Genomic DNA, 27,989 nt, shown 5'->3' with positions numbered 1-27,989 from the left:
GTTATGTACCTGCAGTCACACTGACATTTTCAAATGGCATTGCTAAGATGAACTCAGGATTTCATTGACTGGTTCAATCCCACTTTGAAAGGTGACTGGATGGAAACAGTCAACAATTTTGCTTTTCAAACTGTTTAATGCTTCAAAATAGATTAAAGGTGTTTGCATGTAACATGACACCATAGGTTTTGTGTAAAGTTACTTTCAAACGTATCTTGAAGAATTTCACATTTTTGTGCACACTAATTGCACACTATAATGTTCAAAGAGTGGATCATTTAGTACAAGCATTTTTTTTTAAACATGTGTTTGAATGTCACATAACACAAACATAATCATAGACTAAGGGATTATTCGGTGTTAAGTTACATGTATTCAGTAAAAATTGCCGTCAACATAGTTTATTATCTTTTCTTTCTTTTCTGTGGATGCTTTTTTTTTTTAAGGCTGCTTAACAACCAAGATATGGTTTAATGCAGGTCAACAAACAAACAAAAACCCACTTAATCTATTGCTTGAATGTAACTTTACTCGGTAAAAACAAAAATTCACAAAGAAGGTGAGTGTTTTCAGACTAAGAGTGAATAATTATGTATTAGGATGAGTTTTAACAGTATGTGTTTGAATCACAATGTAACATAACACACACATGATCAACAGCATTAGGAATGCTATTTCAGGACACAAAAAAGTTTGTTTCATCGGTCCAGCATTTAATTTTTTTTAAATTTTCTTCCTTCCCTGGACACTATCAACTGAGACAACATCCAGTGAAGTTTGCAGAACAGAGTGGTGTGGACTCAGCTGACAATACTGTGACCTGCATTTCCAGGGGTAAGAGTACAAGGACTTCAATACATTCAGGAAGAAATTGTGAGAATTGAGGCACTGGGGATTTATTTTTTTTGTTTGTTTTAGTACCGATGATACTAGTTTTTGTTTAAATGTACACGAATATATTAACATGCATGGTAATTTATGTTTAATTCAATCAAATTGATGATTTTCATGAGATTAGTTATGTGGAACTGGTACGCTTTGAATATCACCTCGGAATTTCTTGTTATTTTGTGTTGCAGATTCAAGCCCTCATTGGTGATGGTGCAGAAGTACATTTCCTGAAGAAACAGCGTGAAAGCAAACAGACTTCTATGTGTGGCCCTTTGTTCCCATGCACTAAGATTTCTGAAGCTGTACTGTTGTCATGTATTTGTTTAGCATGAGGTCAACCAGCCTAGATGCATTCCCTCCATAATAAAAAAAACAAACAATAAAAAATAATACGAGTGGGTGGAACGCTGTTTTGTTAATATTTCAAAACTGTCATTGATTTTCATGTATGCAGAGGCTCTTCTATTCCATCTGTCAGTGCCACATCTGTGGTTAGCAGCTTCATGTTTGTTTTTGAGTTCATGTTGTGCTGTTGTCTAGTTACAATCTGAAAGATAGGAAAGGCTGGTTTGTAGCAAAGTTTGGTTGGTAGGACATGTTTGGTTGTTGCCCAATGTTTTGTCTAACATTTGCTGTTTTGTTTAAGTATTTCTCTTTTGATTACTAAGGTGTAGCTGAAGTAATAACAAAAGTTGAATGGATATGTTTGCCTTTCCCTTATTCGGGATATTTTGTTTGTTGCCTAAAACTGGCTCTGAATCCACTTAAATTCAATTATTTCACTGTCTTAAGCACTCAATAGGTCATTCAATATTAAGAGAATGTTTTCTTCAATTACTAGTACGATTTAAGTGATTAAGAGGCTGTATAACAATTATTTCACCTTCAAATAGCACCAGTTGGTGTAAAGTTACTTGCATACGTCTTTTCTTGTTATTTATTCTTTCCCTTTATCACTTGGACTCACATTTTTGGATGTGAAATATGTTTATATCTATGTATTTACTTGTAGAACATTTAATTTCCCGCAGTGGGGCACTGCGGTTATGAAATTAAAGGCCCCTCCTGTTTTTGGAACCGCAGGAGCTTTCTAGTTTGCTGTCAGATAGATTTTTGGTTCCTCTTTCCTGTCATGCTCTCTTTTTCTTCATGAATTCTTTTCTTTTTTCTGCCTTCTTGCTCATTCACCTGTATTTTTTCCAAAAATCTCTTCTCTTGCCGCTTGTCTCGCGATTCATGTATAGTTTAATCTGTTAGTGTTCTGATGTAAGTCCAGCAGTAGATAGGTTAAGCCTATTTTAACATACTGGAAACTGGTAATCTTCCAGTAGGTATTAATTTAGTTTTACTAAAGCCTGCTGGGACACAAGTAATGGGTTAGTGCATTTGTAAACAGGAATCGCTTGACAAATGGCCCCCTTCATCCCCCCCTTCCTCGTCCTGATATGGCTCTGCGTAGTCGGCTGGACGTTAAGCAACAAATAAACAAACAAACAAACAAACATTTAATTCTGGATGGATTTCTTTTTCTGGTGAAAAATGGGTAAGAAAAAGGATAGGTCACAGTGTTATGTTACATGCATGTATTGCTAGGTTTTCTATTTTATACATTAAAACGAGTAAAACAATTGTTGGGATACTTTAACCTTAATTAATACTTTAACTGAAGTATTTCATACCTTGACAATGTAGGAGCCTTTAATACAGTACATTTACTTAGTCATTTTACCTTGAAATTAGGAACGCCTGATGTTGTAAATGCATGGTACATTATAACATAATTCAGAAATTGGAAAAATGAACTTTTTCTTCTTACAATTAAATATAAAGATAAGGCTTAACATATTTGAAGACTTTTTGTTTGTTTATTTTACTTAAATATGTTACTTTTTTAACATTGTGAGTCAAATGTTCTGCTTTGTGTAAAGTTACGTACATGCAACAGTTACATGCAGTTTTCAATACTGTATCAGACTAGAACACTGTTGTTATGATTTAATCATTGAAAGTACACTTGTAGCAGGCTGTTAAAGTTAAATAAAGACCTGGAATTAAACTGGATTTGTTTTAAGTTGATGTTGATTGAAAGGGCCACGGTGTTACCGTTACATGCAAACCAAATACATTTTCTTCAAATACTACTCAGTAAATAGCCCATTTGAAATTTCTTTTGGTAGGAAGTATCAAGATAACTATATGCTCCAATTTAAGTAAAAAAGATTGTTTTATGACAAAATTATATTTGTCATGCTCATGTCACAGAGACTGGACACTATTCTGTACTCTTGACCATATATAAATATATATATATACCATATCGGCCAAATCAGGACCCCACAAGTTTAACATTACAAATATTTAAAATAAACCAATGTTACTAAACAAAATTAGGAACGTCACTCGAAGGTAACATAACAGCTATATCGAAACCCTACGTGTCAAGGACTCCTTTAAAAATCCAAAGAGAGCTGCAGAGCTGACCTTTGTAAAAATATGTTTCAAGCTAGGAGTGTCAAACTATTTCACTCGTAGATCATACAGATCAGCGCACTCCGTGAGAAAATGGCTCACAGAAAAAACTATTATCACAGGCGTGGCACCATGGTGCCTTTTCTCTTTTAAGCAGATGGACATGCGTTGTATAAGTGTGACCAGTGTGTAGCCTAGCCAGAACACTTTCGTCTTTTCTACTTGCAGCCAACAAAGGAAAGGGCTTTGATAGCTCAGGGCGTATCTTATACAGTTTATTTTCCTTGCAGGTGGACCAACGGTCTTGCTAGAGTTTTAAACTGTAAAAAAGGGTCTTCCGACGAAGGTCGGTGAAAAAAAATTGCTCAGGAAGAGGTGCAACCGCCATCTCCAGAGCATCCTTTGCTGCCTTGTCAGCAGCTTCGTTGCCTTGTATGCCCATGTGACTGGGCGCCCACATAAAATTTATAATAGTACTCAGAATGACACGCAAGTTCATGGACAATGCGGGCTCTAAGTTCTGCTGGTCGCTGATCATGGCCAAAAGCGTAGACACTGCCACATGCTCGTAGACAATCACCATCTGCTCTCACAACAACAGGATACGTTTGTGCATTGGGTATTTCCGCAGCAGAAAGAGTCATGACATAAGATTACCTGAAAAACAGTAATATTTGATAATCATAACAGAGTTGTCTTTTTATAAGAAATGATCCCGTAAAAAGTCTTGCATTCTCTCTCTGGCACACCCCTTCACACCAACCCCAACCCCCTTTCACTCTCTCTCTGCCTCCCCACAGGGACACACGTATAATCAACAATTATACACGCAAAAGAAGTATGTGGCAGGCAGAAGAATGAAAATAAAACCAGGAAAGAATCTAAGATCAGTCGTGTTACCTCTTCGTCAGTAGTGTTACCAGGCACAAGGTAACACGACTGAAAGTAACACGACTGATAGAATTCATTTGAGAAAATAATGATCACTCCCCAGGCCATGCGTTCTGAACAAACATGTGTTCCAGTAGTTTTGATCCTTACATGAAACAATAAAAAAGTAACAGAAGAATGTAAATTCCTTCAGATCGCTAGAGACACACAGTAACACAACTGATTCGTTAAAAAAACACATCTTACCTTTCTACACTTGTCGGGTCCACCATACACAAGCGATCAAACTCGCTTAGCTGTTCCCGCTGCAGGAAGCTGCTGATGGATGGGGGATAACTACAGGCCCAAAATGGTTTCAAAAAACTGGAGTACTCATTGTTTAGGTCTGTTTAACTGTTCTGGTAACACCACTGACAAAAAAGTGAGAGACACTCATTTTTGAGAGTTTAAGTCCACATTCAGAGTCTGGGTCAACCTTACAATCAAAATCTGTTGCAATACTCCAAATGTGCTCCCGTAGGCACTTTTTTGGATATTTTTTTAATGGTCTACAATTTTTTTTCTTCTTTGTAGAGGTGGTGGAAGTTTTGAGTGCCTTCAAAAAGACAGGCATTTTTAGATACCCCTACATGTTTAAACCATGCAAAACTAACTTTCAAGTGTCAAGAATGTACTTTAATGAATGTTCATGTTGTTGTCTATTCATTTTGGTACAAAAAAATATGTATTATACTAAGATAGATAGGACATGTTTCTTTCTGAATTAATTTAAAAATCAGACACGTTTTTCGTACATTTTTGAAAAAACACCCATACATTAGAACCTCCCTTTGTTTAAGACCCCCCAAAATATGAGAAATTCACAATAGATTCACTGAGATGTCACAATATTACACGTTATTTGTATTTTTGACCAAAATATAAAATTTTACACAGATCGAGATAGTTGGTGTTTCTCCGAGACCACGCTAGCGGTCGAGGTGAACAATGACTGTCGAGATCTGTGTAAAATGTCATATTTTAATAAAAAATACAAATAACATTGATGTATCGATCGATTCTGGTTAGAATTCCTTTTAGTTTTTAATGATTGATCGCACACAAACATGCGCTATTTTGTAGTGTCGGCGGGCCGCCTGAATATAAAGTTTTATTGGTCTCTGACGTCACGTAGCTCAAAGAAGGGAAATTCAGTGTTCAATCGATACATATATAAATAGCTTTCTACAGAATGTCTACTAGAACTGTATCCCCAATAACAATTGCTTTCTTTTGCACAGAAGCAGCATCATGAGCTCTGCCAGCACAGATAGTCTGCAGGAAGTGTCCAAACTCTCAGAACGCATCCAGCTACTGGAGAAGGTCAGAATTATTAAGGCTCTTGTGGCTGTTTAGGATGACTCTATGATACTGGGGGGCCCGGTAGCTCAGTTGGTAGAGCACTGGTTTTGTGATCCTACAGTCGCAGGTTCGAATCCGAGTCGGGGCGGACACGGGTCAACTTTATGTGCAGACTCAGTTACAACGGTGAATGTCAGAGAGAGAGAGAGGCAGAAAGAGAGAGAGAGAGAATGTTCGATATTGACGCTATTTCACAGAAAGAAGCTTTTATTGCCTACCGAATGATTAGATTTGAAAGAAAACTTTTTATATATCCTATTTTTGAGTTTAAGGAAGTGGACTAGCAATGATATTAACCATAATGTATTTATGATTATAAAGGATAAACTAGAGTATATACGAGGATGTAATATATGTGAGGGTGCGGGTATGGATTATGTGTGGTTTGGGTTATATGTGTATTGATGTGTACTTTTATGTGTATATGTTCTGAAAGTGTGTTTTTATGTGATGTTATCTCGTACACAAGCCAAAAGAAAAGTGTTTGTTGCATTCAGACAATAAAGTTTTATTGAATTGAATATTTTCAGGAGAACAAGGAGCTGGGGAGGGCCGTCGACCAGAACACCCGCATGTGTCGGACCATCATGCAGCTGGAAGCCTCTCGGGACAAGCTGAGAACAAAGCTTCGCTCGTTCAAAGAGGACACTGGGTAACTGACACAAATGACTAAAAATGTCTATTAATTGGGCCAAATTGACTTTGCGAAGCTGGGTGCACCAGGCTTTTGGACTTTGCAAAATCTTTGAGAAGTCAACTTCTGGCTCAATTAAGGACAGCCTTTAGTTAAAGTTTCTGGGGCGGGGATGTAGCTCAGTCGGTAGCGCGCTGGATTTGTATCCAGTTGGCCGCTGTGAGCGTGAGTTCGTCCCCACGTTTGGCGAGAGATCTATTTCTCAGAGTCAACTTTGTGTGCAGACTCTCCTCGGTGTCCGAACACCCCCGTGTGTACACGCAAGCACAAGACCAAGTGCGCACGAAAAAGATCATGTAATCCATGTCAGAGTTCGGTGGGTTATAGAAACATGAAAATACCCAGCCTGCTTCTTCCAAAAGCGGCGTATGGCTGCCTAAATGGCGGGGTAAAAAACGGTCATACACGTAAAAATCCACTCATGCAAAAAACACGAGTGTACGTGGGAGTTTCAGCCCACGAACGCAGAAGAAGAAGAAGAAGAAGTTAAAGTTTCTGATGCTGAAGAGAATAGCTTGAGCCGTTTGATGTTAGCTTTCATCTCATTTGTTTAATTCTTTCTGTGTGTCTTTACTTTTTTTTCTCTTTGTTGATCATACTTTTATTAGTATACGTTACTTACTCTTCCCTGGAGCTACTGGGTGCCTGAAATTAAGGTATATTTCCAACCGTTTTCCTTTGATGATGAAATCAGAGGATTTTCCATATTTTGTTTGACCATTTGAAGGTAGTGTCCCGTGTCGGTCTTGTTGAGAAGTGATAGACTGTCTCTCTGTGCACGATGTGTGACTGTATGACCTCAGTATGCTGATTTCCAGTGTCGGTCTTGTTAAGAAGTGATACACTGTCTCTCTGTGCACGATGTGTGACTGTATGACCTCAGTATGCTGATTTCCAGTGTCGGTCTTGTTAAGAAGTGATACACTGTCTCTCTGAGCACGATGTGTGACAGTATGACCTCAGTATGCTGAACTCCAGTGTTGGTCTTGTTAAGAAGTGATACACTGTCTCTCTGAGCACGATGTGTGACTGTATGACCTCAGTATGCTGAGATCCAGTGTCGGTCTTGTTAAGAAGTGATAAACTGTTTCCCTGTGCACGATGTGTGACTAGGCAAAACAAAAAAAATAGGTGTGGTTACGGTAACATAGCCCAAAAAAATAGGGTAGGAAGGTAGGCAATAACTTTTTTTTTTTTAACTTTTTTTTCTAATGTGTACAAATTAAACCTACTTGACAGGGAAATAAGTGTGCGACTCGGGCGATTTCGCTTTCATTGCGTTTTCTGCACTCGTTTACTTGTTTTTTTTGTAGTTTTTTTGTTGACAAATGTAATAAAAAGTTATAGGGTCGGCCCCTAAAAATAGGGTAGGTCGGGTTACCGTAACCACACCTATTTTTTTTTTAGGCCCTATATGACCTCAGTATGCTGATTTCCAGTGTCGGTCTTGTTAAGAAGTGATACACTGTCTCTCTGAGCACGATGTGTGACTGTATGACCTCAGTATGCTGATTTCCAGTGTCGGTCTTGTTAAGAAGCGATACACTGTCGCTCTGAGCACGATGTGTGACTGTATGACCTCAGTATGCTGAGCTCCAGTGTCGGTCTTGTTAAGAAGCGATACACTGTCTCTCTGCGCACGATGTGTGACTGTATGACCTCAGTATGCTGATTTCCAGTGTCGGTCTTGTTAAGAAGCGATACACTGTCTCTCTGAGCACGATGTGTGACTGTATGACCTCAGTATGCTGATTTCCAGTGTCGGTCTTGTTAAGAAGCGATACACTGTCGCTCTGAGCACGATGTGTGACTGTATGACCTCAGTATGCTGAGCTCCAGTGTCGGTCTTGTTAAGAAGCGATACACTGTCTCTCTGAGCACGATGTGTGACTGTATGACCGCAGTATGTTCTACCAGGTGGACTTAGAGCTGCTGAGCTCTAGTGTCGACGTGGAAAGCCATCCGGCCATGAGGGAGGAACTGGAGAAACTGCGCAAGCTCACGGAGACGGTCAGCAGGTCTGATGCCGACAATGTGAGTACAGTGACCGCAACACCCCCTTCCCCATCCTGCATTCCCTGCCCCCCCATCCATCATCCCAACCAACCCCCTCCCTTCTTGCTTGTGAACTAATTATTTTGTTGTTGTTGTAATCTAATTAATTATTTGGTTCATCTCCTTATATACCATACATACGATGCTGACAATGTCAGAACGGTTCCTGCAAATCCTGTGAGAAAAGACCTGATTATGAAATACTATAAGAGTTGTTCCATGCTGATGAGTACATTTGAATGCTGTTTCAGGATGACGACGAGTGCACTGACGAGGAAGAGGAGGAGACGAATGAGGACGCAGATGAAAATCAAGTGAGTGTCACAAAGGAGGAAGAAAGTTTGTGTGCGCCAGTGAATGTCGCTTGCAAAACCTGTATTGATGAATTATGATTTTTCTTCATTTATACATTTACTATGTATAAATTTTATATTCCTGTATTGATGAATTAACATTTCTGATAAAAAAATTATATCGCGCACATATTCAAGGATTTATTATGCCGTGTGAGATGGAATTTTTTTTACACAATACATCACGCATTCACATCGGCCAGCAGATCGCAGCCATTTCGGCGCATATCCTACTTTTCACGGCCTATTATTCCAAGTCACACGGGTATTTTGGTGGACATTTTTATCTATGCCTATACAATTTTGCCAGGAAAGACCCTTTTGTCAATCGTGGGATCTTTAACGTGCACACCCCAATGTAGTGTACACGAAGGGACCTCGGTTTTTCGTCTCATCCGAAATACAAGCACTTGAACCCACCACCTAGGTTAGGAAAGGGGGGAGAAAATTGCTAACGCCCTGACCCAGGGTCGAACTCGCAACCTCTCACCTCCGAGCGCAAGTGCGTTACCACTCGTTACCAAGTGTACATTTGGTGGCGCAGTGGTACGTAATCTCAATGCGCCCTTTGACGCACTGACGGAAATTGTGATGGGACATTTTCAGATTAATGGCGCAGGGCGCACTAGTAAATGAAACCCTTCTGGCTGTGGGAGAAGAGGAAACCCTTCTGGCTGTGGGAGAAGAGGAAACCCTTCTGGCTGTGGGAGAAGAGGACCTTTTCTTGAAAAAATTTTAAATAGGGGTTTCCACTGTACTGAATTCAGAATACTCGTGTCAACACCTTTTTCATCTCTGCTGTCTTTGCACCAGGCAGTTGATGCCAAAGCCGATCGCTCAACCCCCATCAAGGAACGGAACGAGACCGAGGAGAAGATGACGAAAGAGATGCAGCGTCTCAACAAGATCCACGAGGAGGAGCTTATGCAGCTGAGAAAAGAGCACCAGCAGAAGGTGTGTGTGTGTGGGACAGGGGGGTGTGTGTGTGTGAGACGGGTGTATGTGTGTGTGTGAGAGAGAGAGAGAGCGTGTGTGTTGATGTGTGTGTGTGTGGGACGGGGGGGGGGGGGTGTGTGTGAGAGAGAGAGAGAGAGAGAGAGCGTGTGTGTTGATGTGTGTGTGTGTGGGACGGGGGTGTGTGTGTGTGTGAGAGAGAGAGAGAGCGTGTGTGTTGATGTGTGTGTGTGTGTATGTACGTGTGGGTGTGTGTATGTGCATACGTATGTGTGGCTGTGTGAGGAAGAGAAGGAGGGGGGGGGGGAGAAGTCAGTGTATTGCGGTCTGGTGTTTGTTGTTTTTACCCCGCCATTTAGGCAGCCCTACGCCGCTTTCGGAGGAAGCATGCTGGGTAATTTTGTGTTTCTATAACCCACCGAACTCTGACATGTATTACAGGCTCTTTTCAGTGCGCACTTGGTCTTGTGCTTGAAGGGGGATAAGGCACTAGCAGGTCTACACATAAGTTGACCTGGGAGATCGTAAAAATCACCACCCTTAGTCCACCAGGTGCGGCCGGGATTCAAAACAGCGACCTTCCACATGGAAGGGTGGCTAAAAAGGGTGGCTACACTGTTTTGTTTCTTCTTTCAAGCTGAGGCTTCATGAACTTTTAAATCCTTTTGAGGGGCGGGGATGTAGCTCAGTCGGTAGCGCGCTGGATTTGTATCCAGTTGGCCGCTGTCAGCGTGAGTTCGTACCCACGTTCGGCGAGAGATTTATTTCTCAGAGTCAACTTTGTGTGCAGACTCTCCTCGGTGTCCGAACACAAGACCAAGTGCGCACGAAAAAGATCCTGTAATCCATGTCAGAGTTCGGTGGGTTATAGAAACACGAAAATACCCAGCATGCTCCCCCGAAAGCGGCGTATGGCTGCCTAAATGGCGGGGTAAAAACGGTCATACACGTAAAAGCCGTAGGAGTTTCAGCCCATGAACGAACAAACAAACAAAAACAAAATCCTTTTGATCCTAAGGGAGCCATGTAATCTTTGATGGGATGCCTCATTGTAGCAAATGTGCATGATTATTTATGATTTATTGTAGTACTGTATTTGTACAATTCTGTTCTGACAGATGTCTTCTATGACTGAAGATCTCGAGAAGAAGACGGCAGAGTGTGAGGAACTGAAAAGAGTACGTATATCTGCTTTAATCTATGTGTGAACTTGCCAGCTGTTTTAGAGAGAGAGAGAAAAAGAAACAAAACTTCTTTACCTTTTTTGATGCAATGGCTGTTCCTTCCTTGTATGTGGAGCATCATAATTATTCAAAATACAAAAATACCCAGCATGCATCCTCCGAAAGCGGCATATGGCTGCCTAAATGGCGGGGTAAAAACAGTCAAACACGTAAAAATACGCTCGTGCAAATACATGAGTGTCCGTTATCAGCATTCACCTGTGGGCTCATGTTCCTATCCATTTTTTCATTATGTCTGTTATCATTTGTGAACAGTTAGCATATCATAGAAATAACTCAGAATGTATCGATCGAACGCTGGATTTCCCTTCTTTGATCAATCAATCAATCAATCAATATGAGGCTTAAATCGCACGTATTCCGTGGGTACAGTTCTAAGCGCAGGGATTTATAAAAAAAAAATGTTATGCAATTTATATCGCGCACATATTCAAGGATTTATTTATGCCGTGTGAGATGGAATTTTTTTTACACAATACATCACGCATTCACATCGGCCAGCAGATCGCAGCCATTTTGGCGCATATCCTACTTTTCACGGCCTATTATTCCAAGTCACACGGGTATTTTGGTGGACATTTTTATCTATGCCTATACAATTTTGCCAGGAAAGACCCTTTTGTCAATCGTGGGATCTTTAACGTGCACACCCCAATGTAGTGTACACGAAGGGACCTCGGTTTTTCGTCTCATCCGAAAGACAAGCACTTGAACCCACCACCTAGGTTAGGAAAGGGGGGAGAAAATTGCTAACGCCCTGACCCAGGGTCGAACTCGCAACCTCTCACTTCCGAGCGCAAGTGCGTTACCACTCGGCCACCCAGCCATGTGACGTCAGAGTCCGACAAAAACACATATGTAGGCGGCTAGCCGAGACTGCAAAAGAGTGCATGTTTTTGTGCATTTAATTGAAAAAAGGGAATTCAAACTATAATGGATCGTTCAAAAATGTTATTCATATTTTTTACCAAAATATGACATTTGAGTTTTTACAAAGATCTAGACTGTCATTGTTCACCTCGACCACTGGCGCGGTCTGGGAAGAACACTGACTGTCTCAATCTGTGTAAAATGTAATATTTTCGTAAAAAATGAAGTTTTTAATTTTTATTTACACAGGCTTATGTGGCTTTTTATTGATTGAACATTGCACAAACTGTGTCCCCTGGCTCAGCGTGTAACCTGGGAGAAAAAGGCAATGGGACATGTGTCCCCCTCAACCAAATTCCGATGGGACATAGTCTAAGGCAAGAAGCGCCAAAGAGGCTTGTACGCGTTTTGACCCAAGATTCAAAATGGTGCAATATGGTGCCATCTGAGAATTAGCCGCTATATCGTGTTATCTCTGTATGTATGTGTGTGTTATCCGATGTAAAGTGTACATTTGGTGGCGCAGTGGTACGTAATCTCAATGCGCCCTTTGACGCACTGACGGAAATTGTGATGGGACATTTTCAGATTAATGGCGCAGGGCGCACTAGTAAATGAAACCCTTCTGGCTGTGGGAGAAGAGGAAACCCTTCTGGCTGTGGGAGAAGAGGAAACCCTTCTGGCTGTGGGAGAAGAGGACCTTTTCTTGAAAAAGTTTTAAATAGGGGTTTCCACTGTACTGAATTCAGAATACTCGTGTCAACACCTTTTTCATCTCTGCTGTCTTTGCACCAGGCAGTTGATGCCAAAGCCGATCGCTCAACCCCCATCAAGGAACGGAACGAGGCCGAGGAGAAGATGACGAAAGAGATGCAGCGTCTCAACAAGATCCACGAGGAGGAGCTTATGCAGCTGAGAAAAGAGCACCAGCAGAAGGTGTGTGTGTGTGGGACGGGGGGGGGGTGTGTGTGAGAGAGAGAGAGAGAGCGTGTGTGTTGATGTGTGTGTGTGTGGGACGGGGGTGTGTGTGTGAGAGAGAGAGAGAGAGAGAGAGAGCGTGTGTGTTGATGTGTGTGTGTGTGGGACGGGGGGGTGTGTGTGAGAGAGAGAGAGTGAGAGAGAGCGTGTGTGTTGATGTGTGTGTGTGTGAGACGGGTGTATGTGTGTGTGTGAGAGAGAGAGAGAGAGAGCGTGTGTGTTGATGTGTGTGTGTGTATGTACGTGTGGGTGTGTGTATGTGCATACGTATGTGTGTGGCTGTGTGAGGAAGAGAAGGAGGGGGGGGAGAAGTCAGTGTATTGCGGTCTGGTGTTTGTTGTTTTTACCCCGCCATTTAGGCAGCCCTACGCCGCTTTCGGAGGAAGCATGCTGGGTAATTTTGTGTTTCTATAACCCACCGAACTCTGACATGGATTACAGGATCTTTTCAGTGCGCACTTGGTCTTGTGCTTGAAGGGGGATAAGGCACTAGTAGGTCTACACATAAGATGACCTGGGAGATCGTAAAAATCACCACCCTTAGTCCACCAGGTGCGGCCGGGATTCAAAACAGCGACCTTCCACATGGAAGGGTGTCTAAAAAGGGTGGCTACACTGTTTTGTTTCTTCTTTCAAGCTGAGGCTTCATGAACTTTTAAATCCTTTTTATCCTAAGGGAGCCATGTAATCTTTGATGGGATGCCTCATTGTAGCAAATGTGCATGATTATTTATGATTTATTGTAGTACTGTATTTGTACAATTCTGTTCTGACAGATGTCTTCTATGACTGAAGATCTCGAGAAGAAGACGGCAGAGTGTGAGGAACTGAAAAGAGTACGTATATCTGCTTTAATCTATGTGTGAACTTGCCAACTGTTTGAGAGAGAGAGAAAAAGAAACAAAACTTCTTGACCTTTTTTGATGCAATGGCTGTTCCTTCCTTGTATGTGGAGCATCATAATTATTCAAAATACAAAAATACCCAGCATGCATCCTCCGAAAGCGGCATATGGCTGCCTAAATGGCGGGGTAAAAACAGTCAAACACGTAAAAATACGCTCGTGCAAATACATGAGTGTCCGTTATCAGCATTCACCTGTGGGCTCATGTTCCTATCCATTTTTTCATTAAATTACATATTATTACCCAACTCACATATAGCAATTAACTCTAGTTCAGTGCTGGATTTCCCTTCTTTGATCAATCAATCAATCAATCAATATGAGGCTTAAATCGCACGTATTCCGTGGGTACAGTTCTAAGCGCAGGGATTTATAAAAAAAAAATGTTATGCAATTTATATCGCGCACATATTCAAGGATTTATTTATGCCGTGTGAGATGGAATTTTTTTTACACAATACATCACGCATTCACATCGGCCAGCAGATCGCAGCCATTTCGGCACATATCCTACTTTTCACGGCCTATTATTCCAAGTCACACGGGTATTTTGGTGGACATTTTTATCTATGCCTATACAATTTTGCCAGGAAAGACCCTTTTGTCAATCGTGGGATCTTTAACGTGCACACCCCAATGTAGTTTACACGAAGGGACCTCGGTTTTTCGTCTCATCTGAAAGACAAGCACTTGAACCCACCACCTAGGTTAGGAAAGGGGGGAAAAAATTGCTAACACCCTGACCCAGGGTCGAACTCGCAACCTCTCGCTTCCGAGCGCAAGTGCGTTACCACTCGGCCACCCAGCCATGTGACGTCAGAGTCCGACAAAAACACATATGTAGGCGGCTAGCCGAGATTTGCAAAAGAGTGCATGTTTTTGTGCATTTAATTGTAAAAAGGGAATTCAAACTATAATGGATCGTTCAAAAATGTTATTCATATTTTTTACCAAAATATGACATTTGAGTTTTTACAAAGATCTAGACTGTCATTGTTCACCTCGACCACTGGCGCGGTCTGGGAAGAACACTGACTGTCTCAATCTGTGTAAAATGTAATATTTTCGTAAAAAATGAAGTTTTTAATTTTTATTTACACAGGCTTATGTGGCTTTTTATTGATTGAACATTGCACAAACTGTGTCCCCTGGCTCAGCGTGTAACCTGGGAGAAAAAGGCAATGGGACATGTGTCCCCCTCAACCAAATTCCGATGGGACATAGTCTAAGGCAAGAAGCGCCAAAGAGGCTTGTACGCGTTTTGACCCAAGATTCAAAATGGTGCAATATGGTGCCATCTGAGAATTAGCCGCTATATCGTGTTATCTCTGTATGTATGTGTGTGTTATCTGATGTAAAGTGTACATTTGGTGGCGCAGTGGTACGTAATCTCAATGCGCCCTTTGACGCACTGACGGAAATTGTGATGGGACATTTTCAGATTAATGGCGCAGGGCGCACTAGTAAATGAAACCCTTCTGGCTGTGGGAGAAGAGGAAACCCTTCTGGCTGTGGGAGAAGAGGAAACCCTTCTCAGTTCTGGCTTTGGGAGAAGAGGACCTTTCTTGAAAAAGTTTTAAATAGGGGTTTCCACTGTACTGAATTCAGAATACTCGTGTCAACACCTTTTTCATCTCTGCTGTCTTTGCACCAGGCAGTTGATGCCAAAGCCGATCGCTCAACCCCCATCAAGGAACGGAACGAGGCCGAGGAGAAGATGACGAAACAGATGCAGCGTCTCAACAAGATCCACGAGGAGGAGCTTATGCAGCTGAGAAAAGAGCACCAGCAGAAGGTGTGTGTGTGTGGGACGGGGGGGTGTATGTGTGTGTGAGAGAGAGAGAGAGAGAGAGCGTGTGTGTTGATGTGTGTGTGTGTATGTACGTGTGGGTGTGTGTATGTGCATACGTATGTGTGTGGCTGTGTGAGGAAGAGAAGGAGGGGGGGGGGAGAAGTCAGTGTATTGCGGTCTGGTGTTTGTTGTTTTTACCCCGCCATTTAGGCAGCCCTACGCCGCTTTCGGAGGAAGCATGCTGGGTATTTTTGTGTTTCTATAACCCACCGAACTCTGACATGGATTACAGGATCTTTTCAGTGCGCACTTGGTCTTGTGCTTGAAGGGGGATAAGGCACTAGCAGGTCTACACATAAGTTGACCTGGGAGATCGTAAAAATCACCACCCTTAGTCCACCAGGTGCGGCCGGGATTCAAAACAGCGACCTTCCACATGGAAGGGTGGCTAAAAAGGGTGGCTACACTGTTTTGTTTCTTCTTTCAAACTGAGGCTTCATTAACTTTTAAATCCTTTTGATCCTAAGGGAGCCATGTAATCTTTGATGGGATGCCTCATTGTAGCAAATGTGCATGATTATTTATGATTTATTGTAGTACTGTATTTGTACAATTCTGTTCTGACAGATGTCTTCTATGACTGAAGATCTCGAGAAGAAGACGGCAGAGTGTGAGGAACTGAAAAGAGTACGTATATCTGCTTTAATCTATGTGTCAACTTGCCAACTTGTTTGAGAGAGAGAGAGAGAGAAAAAGAAACAAAACTTCTTGACCTTTTTTGATGCAATGGCTGTTCCTTCCTTGTATGTGGAGCATCATAATTATTCAAAATACAAAAATACCCAGCATGCATCCTCCGAAAGCGGCATATGGCTGCCTAAATGGCGGGGTAAAAACAGTCAAACACGTAAAAATACGCTCGTGCAAATACATGAGTGTCCATTATCAGCATTCACCTGTGGGCTCATGTTCCTATCCATTTTTTCATTATGTCTTATCATTTGTGAACAGTTAGCATATCATAGAAATAACTCAGAATGTATCGATCGAACGCTGGATTTCCCTTCTTTGATCAATCAATCAATCAATCAATATGAGGCTTATATTGCACGTATTCCGTGGGTACAGTTCTAAGCGCAGGGATTTAAAAAAAAAAATGTTATGCAATTTATATCGCGCACATAATTATTCAAGGATTTATTTATGCCGTGTGAGATGGAATTTTTTTTACACAATACATCACGCATTCACATCGGCCAGCAGATCGCAGCCATTTCGGCGCATATCCTACTTTTCACGGCCTATTATTCCAAGTCACATGGGTATTTTGGTGGACATTTTTATCTATGCCTGTACAATTTTGCCAGGAAAGACCCTTTTGTCAATCGTGGGATCTTTAACGTGCACACCCCAATGTAGTGTACACGAAGGGACCTCGGTTTTTCGTCTCATCCGAAAGACAAGCACTTGAACCCACCACCTAGGTTAGGAAAGGGGGAAGAAAATTGCTAACGCCCTGACCCAGGGTCGAACTCGCAACCTCTCGCTTATGAGCGCAAGTGCGTTACCACTCGGCCACCCAGCCATGTGACGTCAGAGTCCGACAAAAACTCATATGTAGGCGGCTAGCCGAGACTGCAAAAGAGTGCATGTTTTTGTGCATTTAATTGAAAAAAGGGAATTCAAACTATAATGGATCGTTCAAAAATGTTATTCATATTTTTTACCAAAATATAAGCTTTTGCATTGATAGCCAAATCTGAACATCTTAACTCGTGGCTGGCGTGTTAATTCAAGAAAGTCACTAGCCCGCCAGAAATGTTGCTGGCACGGTACATACTACAGTTTCTGCTTTGAAACTCAGTAGTTCAACCAAAAGTGTTGCATTTGACCAGACTTTTCACAGGCCAGCCAGGCGAGTTGCCAGGTGGTTTCTACAAGCCCGGCAGATTTTTTACTCGCCCCTGGCAACCGGGCGAACGATTTGACCATCCCTGTTTTGCTCGAGTTCGTGTCCTAGCTGCATATTTTCAATTGTTTCATCATGTATTTTACATAAAATCATGTTTAAAGCAAAGATTGCTGCGCTTAAACAGAATCTGGTTTTATACCAGGCAGGTTTCACAGTATTGTGTTCAGCAATTTACTATTTACACACTCAAATTCTACAAAATAAATGTTGGCACACAATTCAAAGGACATGTTTTTCCAACAAAGTGAGTTTGTTACAACTAAAAACAGTAATTTTTTTATAGTCCTGGTCCTTATTTATATCTAAAAACCAGGCGCAAAGCGGCATACCCTGAAAACGCTAAAAAGCAATACGGTCATCCTATGCATGCATATAGCTCATATAGCCAAAACCGTTGAAGATAGAAAGACATTTATTAAACAAAAAATATGCAACACATCATTCTTAACAAGTTTTGTTCTTGTATGTATATCAAAATATTGATCTTCAAATGAATGGTTTGAAAAAATACGACTTCCGGCAGACCTAGACCGTTTTGAAGGAAAAAACCGTGTTTTTTTTCAAACCATTCCATGGCCATCAATATTTTCATATACATGTAAGAACAAAACGTGTTAAGACTGGTGTTGTGCATCTAGTTTGTTCAATAAATGTCTTTCTATCTTCAATGGTTTTGGCTAGATGAGGTAACAAGAGAAGGATATGGGCATTGGAATTACGTCAACATTTCGAGCATTGTCACAGATGAAAAATTATCTGCAGGGTGCTCCTGATTAACAAACCGAGCAAAACTGAAAATTATTGAAGAGAAGACATGTCTGAACAGTTTATAAAGAGACAAGTTTGCAATCATTTGTAAACACCATTATTGTATGGAGGAGTAACTGTTCCCCTACCCCCTAAGAAGGTATTTCTGTCCGTCAACCACGTGAGCGATCGCCACAAATCGAGGCATCACTCGCATTTCAGTTTGGACACACCGGCTGATTGCAAATGCACAGTACGTGTTTCGACACTGAAACGTGACGATTGAGCGTCAAAATAGTTTCTTAAAACAGTCGAAAATGGAGTTAAATGTGACTTCAACACTCAGTGGCGATCGCTAGAGTGGCGATTGTTACTAGACGGACACTAGAAAACCTCAGAAAATGTAATTACTTTGCGATTTTTTTAACTGAAAAACTGTTGCGGTCTTTTTCTGTCGAGCGCGAGCGTCAACGTAAAACAACGTGAGGTCACTTCCTCCCCAAACGGTTAGTTTTTGAATGAAAAGAAAAAAGTGGCGATCGTTACATTGTTTAGACGGACTGGATCGCAACTTTGAAACTCGGGTCACCGTGCGTCGATCAAGGGCAAATTGACCTCGGCAACATTATAACTCACTTCAAGGGTGCACAAACTTGTATTTACAGTATACAAAATTAGGTAAACTTGTGTTTTTGTCCTGTGAAATCACAATTAGTTTCGATGCTCTTGATATCGCTATGCGGACGGACAGATCCGAATCCCCATACATTTTTTTTGCGGAGCTAGTATAAGTTAGAATTTGTGTTATGGATATCGATTGTTGTTGAAAAACAATCATTTCAATGTGTTCTGGCACTCTCAACCACCACAGCATTGATACTTGTGCATGTATGTGTTGGAATTTAGTTCTTTGTTTAGTGATGCTGTGGCAAAAGTAAATTCATCCGTCCGTATTTTGACGATCGCCACCATTCACACGCGCATAAATAAACACATTATCAAAAATTTCAACTTTTATTTTCAAAAAAGTATTTAAACAACAACTAGTTTGCATGTTAATACAACAAATACAGCAGATTCTCACAGATATGGATTTAAAAGACTAAGCAAATCTGAGACTATCAAAATGGCCTAATACCATGAAACCTGCCACCACTTACAGAGCGAAGAGGCCGTCACAAATTAATGTTATATTATAAAATGGTCCACGGCAATGTACCAGATTACCTCAACGTTTTATTGCCACCTCTTGTTTCTGACCTAAATCCCTACCACCACAGACACCCACTAGAGCGTAAGACTCCCCAGTGTAAATCAGATGTGTACAAGTCATCTTTTATTCCTTCTGCAACTAGTCTCTGGAATAAGTTGCCTGAAAATATACAACAATGTGATTCTGTTGGTCTGTTCAAGCGACATTTCACAGCTTTTGATATTTCAATTCCACCATATTACTATTCCCCAAATCGCAAAACTGAAGTTTTGCATTGCAGGTTAAGACTTGGAATGAGTGATTTACAATATGATATGTTTAATCGCCACCTAGTAAACAACCCGGAATGTTCTTGTGGTTATTTTGCTGAAACTGTTCATCACTATTTGCTATCATGTCCCCTCTTTAATGATGCAAGAACCGCAACAATCGGTACATTAGCTCCAGAATTTGTGAATATTGACACACTCCTGACAGGTGATTCAAACATTTCCATATTTGAAAATAGTGCTATTTTTGTTGCTGTCCAAAGCTATATTGAGAAATCAAACCGCTTTGGGACACCTTAGTTCGATGTTGGTGTGGGTTTTTCTAAATATATTACTTGGGGCCCATCTTTTTTTGATATTTTGTTGTGTCTTTCGTTCTCGTTTTGTATTTGTTTTCGTTTTCGGTATTGACACAGATTGTGTTCGATAATTCAAACTAAGTTTTCCTTGCTGTTTTTCTCCTTTTCTTTTTTTTTTATTTTTATTTTTTTTTTTTTTTTAAAAGGTGGTCGTCTACATTTTTGCTATTTTTCAATAATCTCATGCTTAGATTTCGATACAAAATTATGTCAAATGATGAATGAACCATGGGGAAAAAAGTTATAGAAAAACAAATATATGTAAAAAAAGAATTTATTTTTGGGTAGCGTGACTCACGCTTCCAATATCTTGTTTTCTGTTTGCTGAGAACATGTGCTTTGCCTAAAAATACTGACCAATCAAATTCATGTCACTATGCTTATAGCCACGCCCAAACAAGTGCAGCAACAGTTTGACACTGGAGCGCTGTCCACGCTTTTTTTTAAACGCACGAAATGCACGGGATTTGAGAGGAGTTTTGCGCTTGGCATTTTCCAAATAAGGATATCCTACTATGAGTACTACGCTGGAATACTACAATGAATTTTCAAACGGCAACACTGGCTTCGTCTTTCCTGATCGAAAGGGGGTGTATTGTTGATAATTGTAGATAATAGACTCTGCATTTTAATGGTCAAAATGGGGATTTCGGTATAAAAATGTAGACAAGGACCTTTAATATATTTTTTTATTTTTTTTATTTTATTATTTTTTTTTTTGTCTCATCTCTTTTTTCAAAAAATGTGTCGCATTGATCATAATCCGCCATGAAATTTCAGGAATGTTTATGTGAGCACTTACCATAACTTTTAAACTTGTTGTGCTCCTTCTTAATGATGTTGTTATATTATCATGTGTCTGTTTACGAATAAAATACTGTTTAAAGGAAACAAATAATCACAAGCATGCAACAGTTCCCTCTCTTTTGTGATTTCTTGTACTCATTGGCTCACGTAAGTGTAGCCTATGCGATGCTAACTTTTGTCTGTCTGCGTGCGTGCGTGCGTGTGTATGTATGTATGTATGTGTGTGTGTATGTCTGTGGTAGAAACTTTAACATTTGAAGACGTCACATTATGGCGTAAGAGGGTTAGACGTCACGCGAAGGAATTACTGAAAGTCTCGGTCATTGTTATTTTGAGCGGGCCGAGACTAGTTGGCAGTCGTGTCCCTGTAAGTAGGCTACATGCAGACGGACAGATCTAGATCTAGTGTCTCGCTTTCTTGCACAGTGTCACCTACGCTTACTGTGTGTGTGTGTATGTGTGACGGAGTGATTGAGTTTGTGTTACTGTTTGTCGATTTCTTACGTGAGCCTTGAAGGCTTCGCCTCTTGTTTTTGTTTAGCGGTCACAAAAGGGGTCATAAAACATTGTCTACTCTGAAAAGTGGCACTGCAGATACTCTCTAATGGGTATTTCATGTTCCAGCATTCTGATGAAACTTTATAAAAATGTCTATTCTTGTGCAATATGGCATGGTACGGATGTGGGAATGAATTTCCCAGCGAGGGGACAATAAACTAATGAAAAAAATTAATGTTTTGTGTTTCAGGTGGCTGCCAGTCCTGAAAGTGAAAGTGATACAGAAGAAGAAGAAGAAACAGAAGAAGACGAAAAAAAAAATGATCCCGACTGGGAGGTCCCTGTCCGTGTGTTGCTGAAAGCAAAGGTTTGTTGGTTTTATTCTCTTCTCAAAAGACCCCTGTGTTATTTAGAGCAAAGGTTTGTGGGTTTTATTCTCTTCTCAAAAGACCTCTGTATTAATCAGAGCAAAGGTTTGTGGGTTTTATTCTCTTTTCTAAAGACCGCTGTATTATTCAGAGCAAAGGTTTGTGGGTTTTATTCTCTTTTCTAAAGACCCCTGTATTATTCAGAGCAAAGGTTTGTGGGTTTTATTCTCTTTTCTAAAGACCCCTGTATTATTCAGGGCAAAGGTTTGTTGGTTTTATTCTCTTTTCTAAAGACCCCTGTATTATTCAGAGCAAAGGTTTGGTTTTATTCTCTTTTCTAAAGACCCCTGTATTATTCAGAGCAAAGGTTTGGTTTTATTCTCTTTTCTAAAGACCCCTGTATTATTCAGAGCAAAGGTTTGGTTTTATTCTCTTTTCTAAAGACCCCTGTATTATTCAGAGCAAAGGTTTGGTTTTATTCTCTTTTCTAAAGACCCCTGTATTATTCAGAGCAAAGGTTTGGTTTTATTCTCTTTTCTAAAGACCCCTGTATTATTCAGAGCAAAGGTTTGTTGGTTTTATTCTCTTTTCTAAAGACCCCTGTATTATTCAGAGCAAAGGTTTGGTTTTATTCTCTTTTCTAAAGACCCCTGTATTATTCAGGGCAAAGGTTTGTGGGTTTTATTCTCTTCTCAAAAGACCGCTGTATTATTCAGGGCAAAGGTTTGTGGGTTTTATTCTCTTCTCAAAAGACCCCTGTATTATTCAGGGCAAAGGTTTGTTGGTTTTATTCTCTTTTCTAAAGACCCCTGTATTATTCAGGGCAAAGGTTTGTGGGTTTTATTCTCTTCTCAAAAGACCCCTGTATTATTCAGGGTAAAAACAATCATGCATGTAAAAACCCGCTTGTGCAAAAACAGGAGTGAACGTGGGAGTTTCAGCCCATGATCGAAGAAGTGTCTGTTTCTTTACTCTGAACATGGATTATTTTGCTGTATTTCAGTCGCGGTCGTCTGTAGCCCAGTGTGGGTGTCGTGGAAACTGCAACAGCCGGAGGTGTTCCTGCCTCAAAGGCGGCCGACCGTGTCATCCACGCTGTACCTGCGAAAAAGAAAAGTGTCAAAATAAACCACCAGACAGCGTGAGTGATCTTCTTCTTCTTCTTCAGCGTTCGATGGTTGTGTCCCTTTAATCTTAGGTCTGCTGATTGAAAGAACTTGCAGGTTCGGCGCAGGTCTTCCACAGTTCCCCAAAGTTTTGTGTCGGGGGTTGTCCTCTCTGGCCAGGTCAGGTCGCGCAGGGGGGCGTGGAGAGGGCAGGCTTGTAAAATGTGCTGGGGGGGTTTGTTCATCCTCGCCACAGTCACATAGAGCTGTGGCTGCAAGGCCTATTCTTTTGAGGTGTGCCTTAAGACCGCAGTGTCCAGTACGAGACAGTGATCTATAGTGCTTATTTTCATCGTCCTTTGTCAGAATAAACAACCCGACAGCGTGAGGGATCTATACTGCTTATTTTCATCGTCCTTTGTCAGAATAAACAATCCGACAGCGTGAGTGATCTATACTGCTTATTTTTGTCATCGTCCTTTGTCAGAATAAACAATCCGACAGCGTGAGTGATCTATACTGCTTATTTTTGTCATCGTCCTTTGTCAGAATAAACAATCCGACAGCGTGAGTGATCTATACTGCTTATTTTTGTCATCGTCCTTTGTCAGAATAAACAATCCGACAGCGTGAGTGATCTATACTGCTTATTTTTGTCATCGACTTTTGTCAGAATAAACAATCCGACAGCGTGAGTGATCTATACTGCTTATTTTTGTCATCGACTTTTGTCAGAATAAACAATCCGACAGCGTGAGTGATCTATACTGCTTATTTTTGTCATCGTCCTTTGTCAGAATAAACAACCGACAGCGTGAGTGATCTATACTGCTTATTTTTGTCATCGTCCTTTGTCAGAATAAACAATCCGACAGCGTGAGTGATCTATACTGCTTATTTTTGTCATCGTCCTTTGTCAGAATAAACAATCCGACAGCGTGAGTGATCTATACTGCTTATTTTTGTCATCGTCCTTTGTCAGAATAAACAATCCGACAGCGTGAGTGATCTATACTGCTTATTTTTGTCATCGTCCTTTGTCAGAATAAACAATCCGACAGCGTGAGTGATCTATACTGCTTATTTTTGTCATCGTCCTTTGTCAGAATAAACAATCCGACAGCGTGAGTGATCTATACTGCTTATTTTTGTCATCGACTTTTGTCAGAATAAACAATCCGACAGCGTGAGTGATCTATACTGCTTATTTTTGTCATCGTCCTTTGTCAGAATAAACAATCTGACAGCGTGAGTGATCTATACTGCTTATTTTTGTCATCGACTTTTGTCAGAATAAACAATCCGACAGCGTGAGTGATCTATACTGCTTATTTTTGTCATCGTCCTTTGTCAGAATAAACAATCCGACAGCGTGAGTGATCTATACTGCGTATTTTTGTCATCGTCCTTTGTCAGAATAAACAACCGACAGCGTGAGTGATCTATACTGCTTATTTTTGTCATCGTCCTTTGTCAGAATAAACAACCGACAGCGTGAGTGATCTATACTGCTTATTTTTGTCATCGTCCTTTGTCAGAATAAACATCCCGACAGCGTGAGGGATCTATACTGCTTATTTTCATCGTCCTTTGTCAGAATAAACAACCCGACAGCGTGAGTGATCTATACTGCTTATTTTTGTCATCTTTTTTGTTGTTAGTCAGTTTGGCCTCATTAATGAGTTTTTTGTGTCAAATATTTGAGATAGGCTTGCGTTGCATTTTTGTTTTAAATGCAAGAAACATAACAGTGAACTAAAATGTACAAACCATTCCTGTTTTCCGACACTGTGAGCAGCAACGATGATGTGTTTTCTGTTTCAGACGGTGACCAGCAGCACCAGCTTCAACTTCGATTCTGACTGATGACAGCGACGTCTCCCAGGAAACCGTAAAAAAACCTGGCAAGGTCCTGACCTCAGTCGAGAACAAGAAACCAATCAGAACGTCCAGGTCCAAACTGCTGGAGAAATCCACAGCAGAGGAGATGCGCAGCTCCGACGAGTTTGAAAGGCCCGTCCAACGCAACAAGCGTAGCGGGAAGATGGCATTCAAAGAGCCCCAAGAGCCACCGAACCATTGGTTCAACTATGACCAGTGCTTTGCAGAATTCCAAGATTTCAGAAGTGGTTTCATTTCTCATTGTTGCTAAAGGATGAAGGTTTATTCCACCAGCTCACATGTTGATAATGATATGGAAGTTATTGCAGGAGGTGACCGGTGATAAAGTGTCAGTGTTGCAAAATAGGCTGGCAAGTCTCACATCTGTAAACTTTTGTATTTCTCCTTGCCGACCTTTTTTCCACTTGTGGCTTAGTTTTGCATTCTTGCAATGTGAAGTGGAAATCTGTACAGTGGAACTTTCACGACCTTCAAAAATCTGAGAAAATCAGGTCTAACAATGGAGGAAATCTTAAACTGGAGGTAAATTTACAGAGGCTATGAATAGGACATCTGAAAAAGGAGGGTCTTATCTTCTTCTTCTGCGTTCGTGGGCTGACTCGTGTGTTTTTTTGCACGAGTGGAATTTCACGTGTATGACTATTTTTTACCCCGCCATTTTGGCAGCCATACGCTGTTTTCGGAGGAAGCATGCTGGGTATTTTCGTGTTTCTATAACCCACCGAACTCTGACATGGATTACAGGATCTTTTTCGTGCGCACTTGGTCTTGTGCAGGGGGTGTTCGGACACCGAGGAGAGTCTGCACACAAAGTTGACTCTGAGAAATAAATCTCTCGCCGAACGTGGGGACGAACTCACGCTGACAGCGGCCAACGGGATACAAATCCAGCGCGCTACCGACTGAGCTACATCCCCGCCCTGAGGAGGGTCTTATAAAGGAGGAAGTCTTAAATTGGGGGATCTTAGAAGAGGAGTTCCACTGTCCTGCTAAGTACGAGTTATCATCTTATTGTGTTTTCACATTCACACTTTTGCAGGCATGGGAATTGTCCGCCGAAAGGCAAATTTCCGCCGATTTTTTTGTTTTGTTCCGCCAAAAAAGCAAGTGTCCGCCGAAAAAATAAATGGGGGAGGCACTCAATTTAATGGCAAACTTGGAGCTCAGATGACACCAAATGGGAGGGGGGGGGGGGGGGGGGGAAGGTGGGGGGGGGCGGGGGCATGCCCCCAAACCCCCCTAGCAGGGCTAGGCGCTTCGCGTCGTCGACTTTGCTATTACTTATACATTATCAGCCTTTTTTGACTCACATGCGAAGCAAAAGTGAGTCTATGTACTCACCCGAGTCGTCCGTCCGTCCGTCCGTCCCCCCCGTCCGGCCGTCCGGAAAACTTTAACGTTGATATTTCTTGGACACTATTCAGTCTATCAGTACCAAATTTGGCAAGATGGTGTATGATGACAAGGCCCCCAAAAACATACATAGCATTTTGACCTTGCTTCAAGGTCAAGGTCGCAGGGGCCATAAATGTTGTCTAAAAACCCAGATATTTTTCACATTTTCTCTGAAGTTTTTGAGATTCAATACCTCACCTATATATGATATATAGGGCAAAGTAAGCCCCATCTTTTGATACCAGTTTGGTTTACCTTGCTTCAAGGTCAAGGTCACAGGAGCTCTTCAAAGTTGGATTGTATATATATTTTGAAGTGACCTTGACCCTGAACTATGGAAGATAACTGTTTCAAACTTAAAAATTATGTGGGGCACATGTTATGCTTTCATCATGAGACACAGAGCTGTGAATAGTATAATTATGAGGTTTAATGGGCATAATAACAATGTCTTTAGACCTTTCGCTGTAAATAATGTGTAGGTGATTGTATATACATGTAGACACATTTTTGTGCTGAAGTGCTTTAAGTAATGTCACTAAAGTGTGGATGATTAAACATTGAAACAATGCGTTAAAATCCCTTTGCTGTGAATAGGGTTGTGTATAATGACAATGTCTGTACATTTTCAGCTGTAAATGATGTGTAGGTGATTGTATATATAGACACATTTCTGTGCTTATAAGCTTTAATTAATGTCAATAAAGTGTTGATGATTAAACATTAAAACAATGCGTTAAAATCTCTTTGTTGTGAACAGCATTGGAGGGAATACATAGAAACAATGGGTTTCAATTTCTATCTGTGAATAATACGTTGTTGATTATGTAAGAGAAAAAGGGGCACAGTTGATTTTTTTTTAAAGAGTTTGTTTTAACTTTTTTTTTATAACAGGGCATGAACTACACACAACTGACAAAGTATGCTCGATAACATGCAAAAACACTTTATTTAACCTTTCTCACTTTAGAAATTACAAGTTTCTAAATACGCAGGTTTTTGGGATTCCAACTCAGACTTAAAGTACTGGGTTTACATAACCTTGGTACAAGAATACATAGTTGTATGCAAAATAACCTGTTTGGTTTTAGTTCTTTCACAAAGCCATTCGATGTGTAAATAGAATTGACCATATAGATTTTCCCCCGAAATCGGCGTATACTGCCTGAATGGCAAGGTAAAACCGGCCATACACGTAAAAATCCACTCGTGCAAAAACATGAGTGAACGTGGGAGTTTCAGCCCATGAACGAAAAAGAAGAGGAAGAAGAGTCCAGACAGTTCTAAGCGTAAACATTCGTGTAAATTTTCATCTGCGGACGGTTGTAGCACGAATCAGGAAAGATTTTACGGTCTTTTGCTGTGAATAACATGTGGGTGATTATGATGTGTGGTTGAGTTCTATGTGATAACGATATCGTATTGCTGTAGTCGTGGCTGCTTCACCTGTTCTGTATGCGATCGTGACTACGTATTGCTGTATACAGTTGTTTTTCTTCTTCTTCTTCTTCTTCTTCTTCTTCTTCTTCGTTCAAGGGCTGAAACTCCCACGTTCACTCATGTTTTTGCCCGAGTGGGTTTTTACGTGTATGACCGTTTTCACCCCGCCATTCAGGCAGTCATACGCCGATTTCGGAGGATGCATGCTTGGTATTTTCATGTTTCTATAACCCACCGAACTCTGACATGGATTACAGGATCTTTTCCGTGTGTACCCCGTCTTCTGCTTGCGGATACACACGAAAGGGGGATACGGCACTAACAGGTCTTCACATGAGTTGACCTAGGAGCCTCGGAAAAAATTCCAAAATTATACCAGAGCGGCGCTGCATGCTGCGATAGAGATTATGACGAGTA

General features: G+C 41.0%; 2 protein-coding genes and 2 long non-coding RNA genes across 4 annotated transcripts in view; 2 read left to right on the top strand and 2 right to left on the bottom strand.

The window, feature by feature from the left end:
* LOC138948394 (uncharacterized) overlaps nucleotides 1-27,989 on the bottom strand; it is a 290,382-nt gene that overhangs the window by 91,166 nt on the left and 171,227 nt on the right. The window lies entirely within an intron of this gene.
* Nucleotides 28-1,235, top strand: LOC138948384 (uncharacterized). The gene is made up of 2 exons (XR_011449981.1): nucleotides 28-834; nucleotides 1,080-1,235. It is a non-coding gene; the product is annotated as an uncharacterized lncRNA (long non-coding RNA).
* Nucleotides 5,048-25,910, top strand: LOC138948395 (uncharacterized). Its single transcript, XM_070319929.1, has 13 exons — nucleotides 5,048-5,613; nucleotides 6,183-6,304; nucleotides 8,264-8,380; nucleotides 8,653-8,715; nucleotides 9,568-9,708; nucleotides 10,827-10,886; nucleotides 12,618-12,758; nucleotides 13,577-13,636; nucleotides 15,359-15,499; nucleotides 16,124-16,183; nucleotides 21,612-21,728; nucleotides 22,733-22,870; nucleotides 24,660-25,910. The coding sequence occupies exons 3-13, from the start codon at nucleotides 8,315-8,317 to the stop codon at nucleotides 24,699-24,701; spliced, it is 1,029 nt and encodes a 342-aa protein (XP_070176030.1). The 5' UTR covers nucleotides 5,048-5,613; nucleotides 6,183-6,304; nucleotides 8,264-8,314; the 3' UTR covers nucleotides 24,702-25,910.
* The window catches only part of LOC138948397 (uncharacterized), a 319,572-nt gene continuing 312,093 nt past the window's right edge, over nucleotides 20,511-27,989 (bottom strand). The window contains exon 2 of the long non-coding RNA XR_011449984.1: nucleotides 20,511-20,583. This is a non-coding gene — a long non-coding RNA (uncharacterized lncRNA). The remainder of the gene's footprint in view (nucleotides 20,584-27,989) is intronic.

Source organism: Littorina saxatilis, linkage group LG15 (assembly GCF_037325665.1).
Source record: "Littorina saxatilis isolate snail1 linkage group LG15, US_GU_Lsax_2.0, whole genome shotgun sequence".
Taxonomy (NCBI): Eukaryota; Metazoa; Mollusca; class Gastropoda; order Littorinimorpha; family Littorinidae; genus Littorina; species Littorina saxatilis.
Note: the sequence above shows the minus strand (reverse complement) of the source record. Positions and strands in the feature narration are given on the sequence as shown.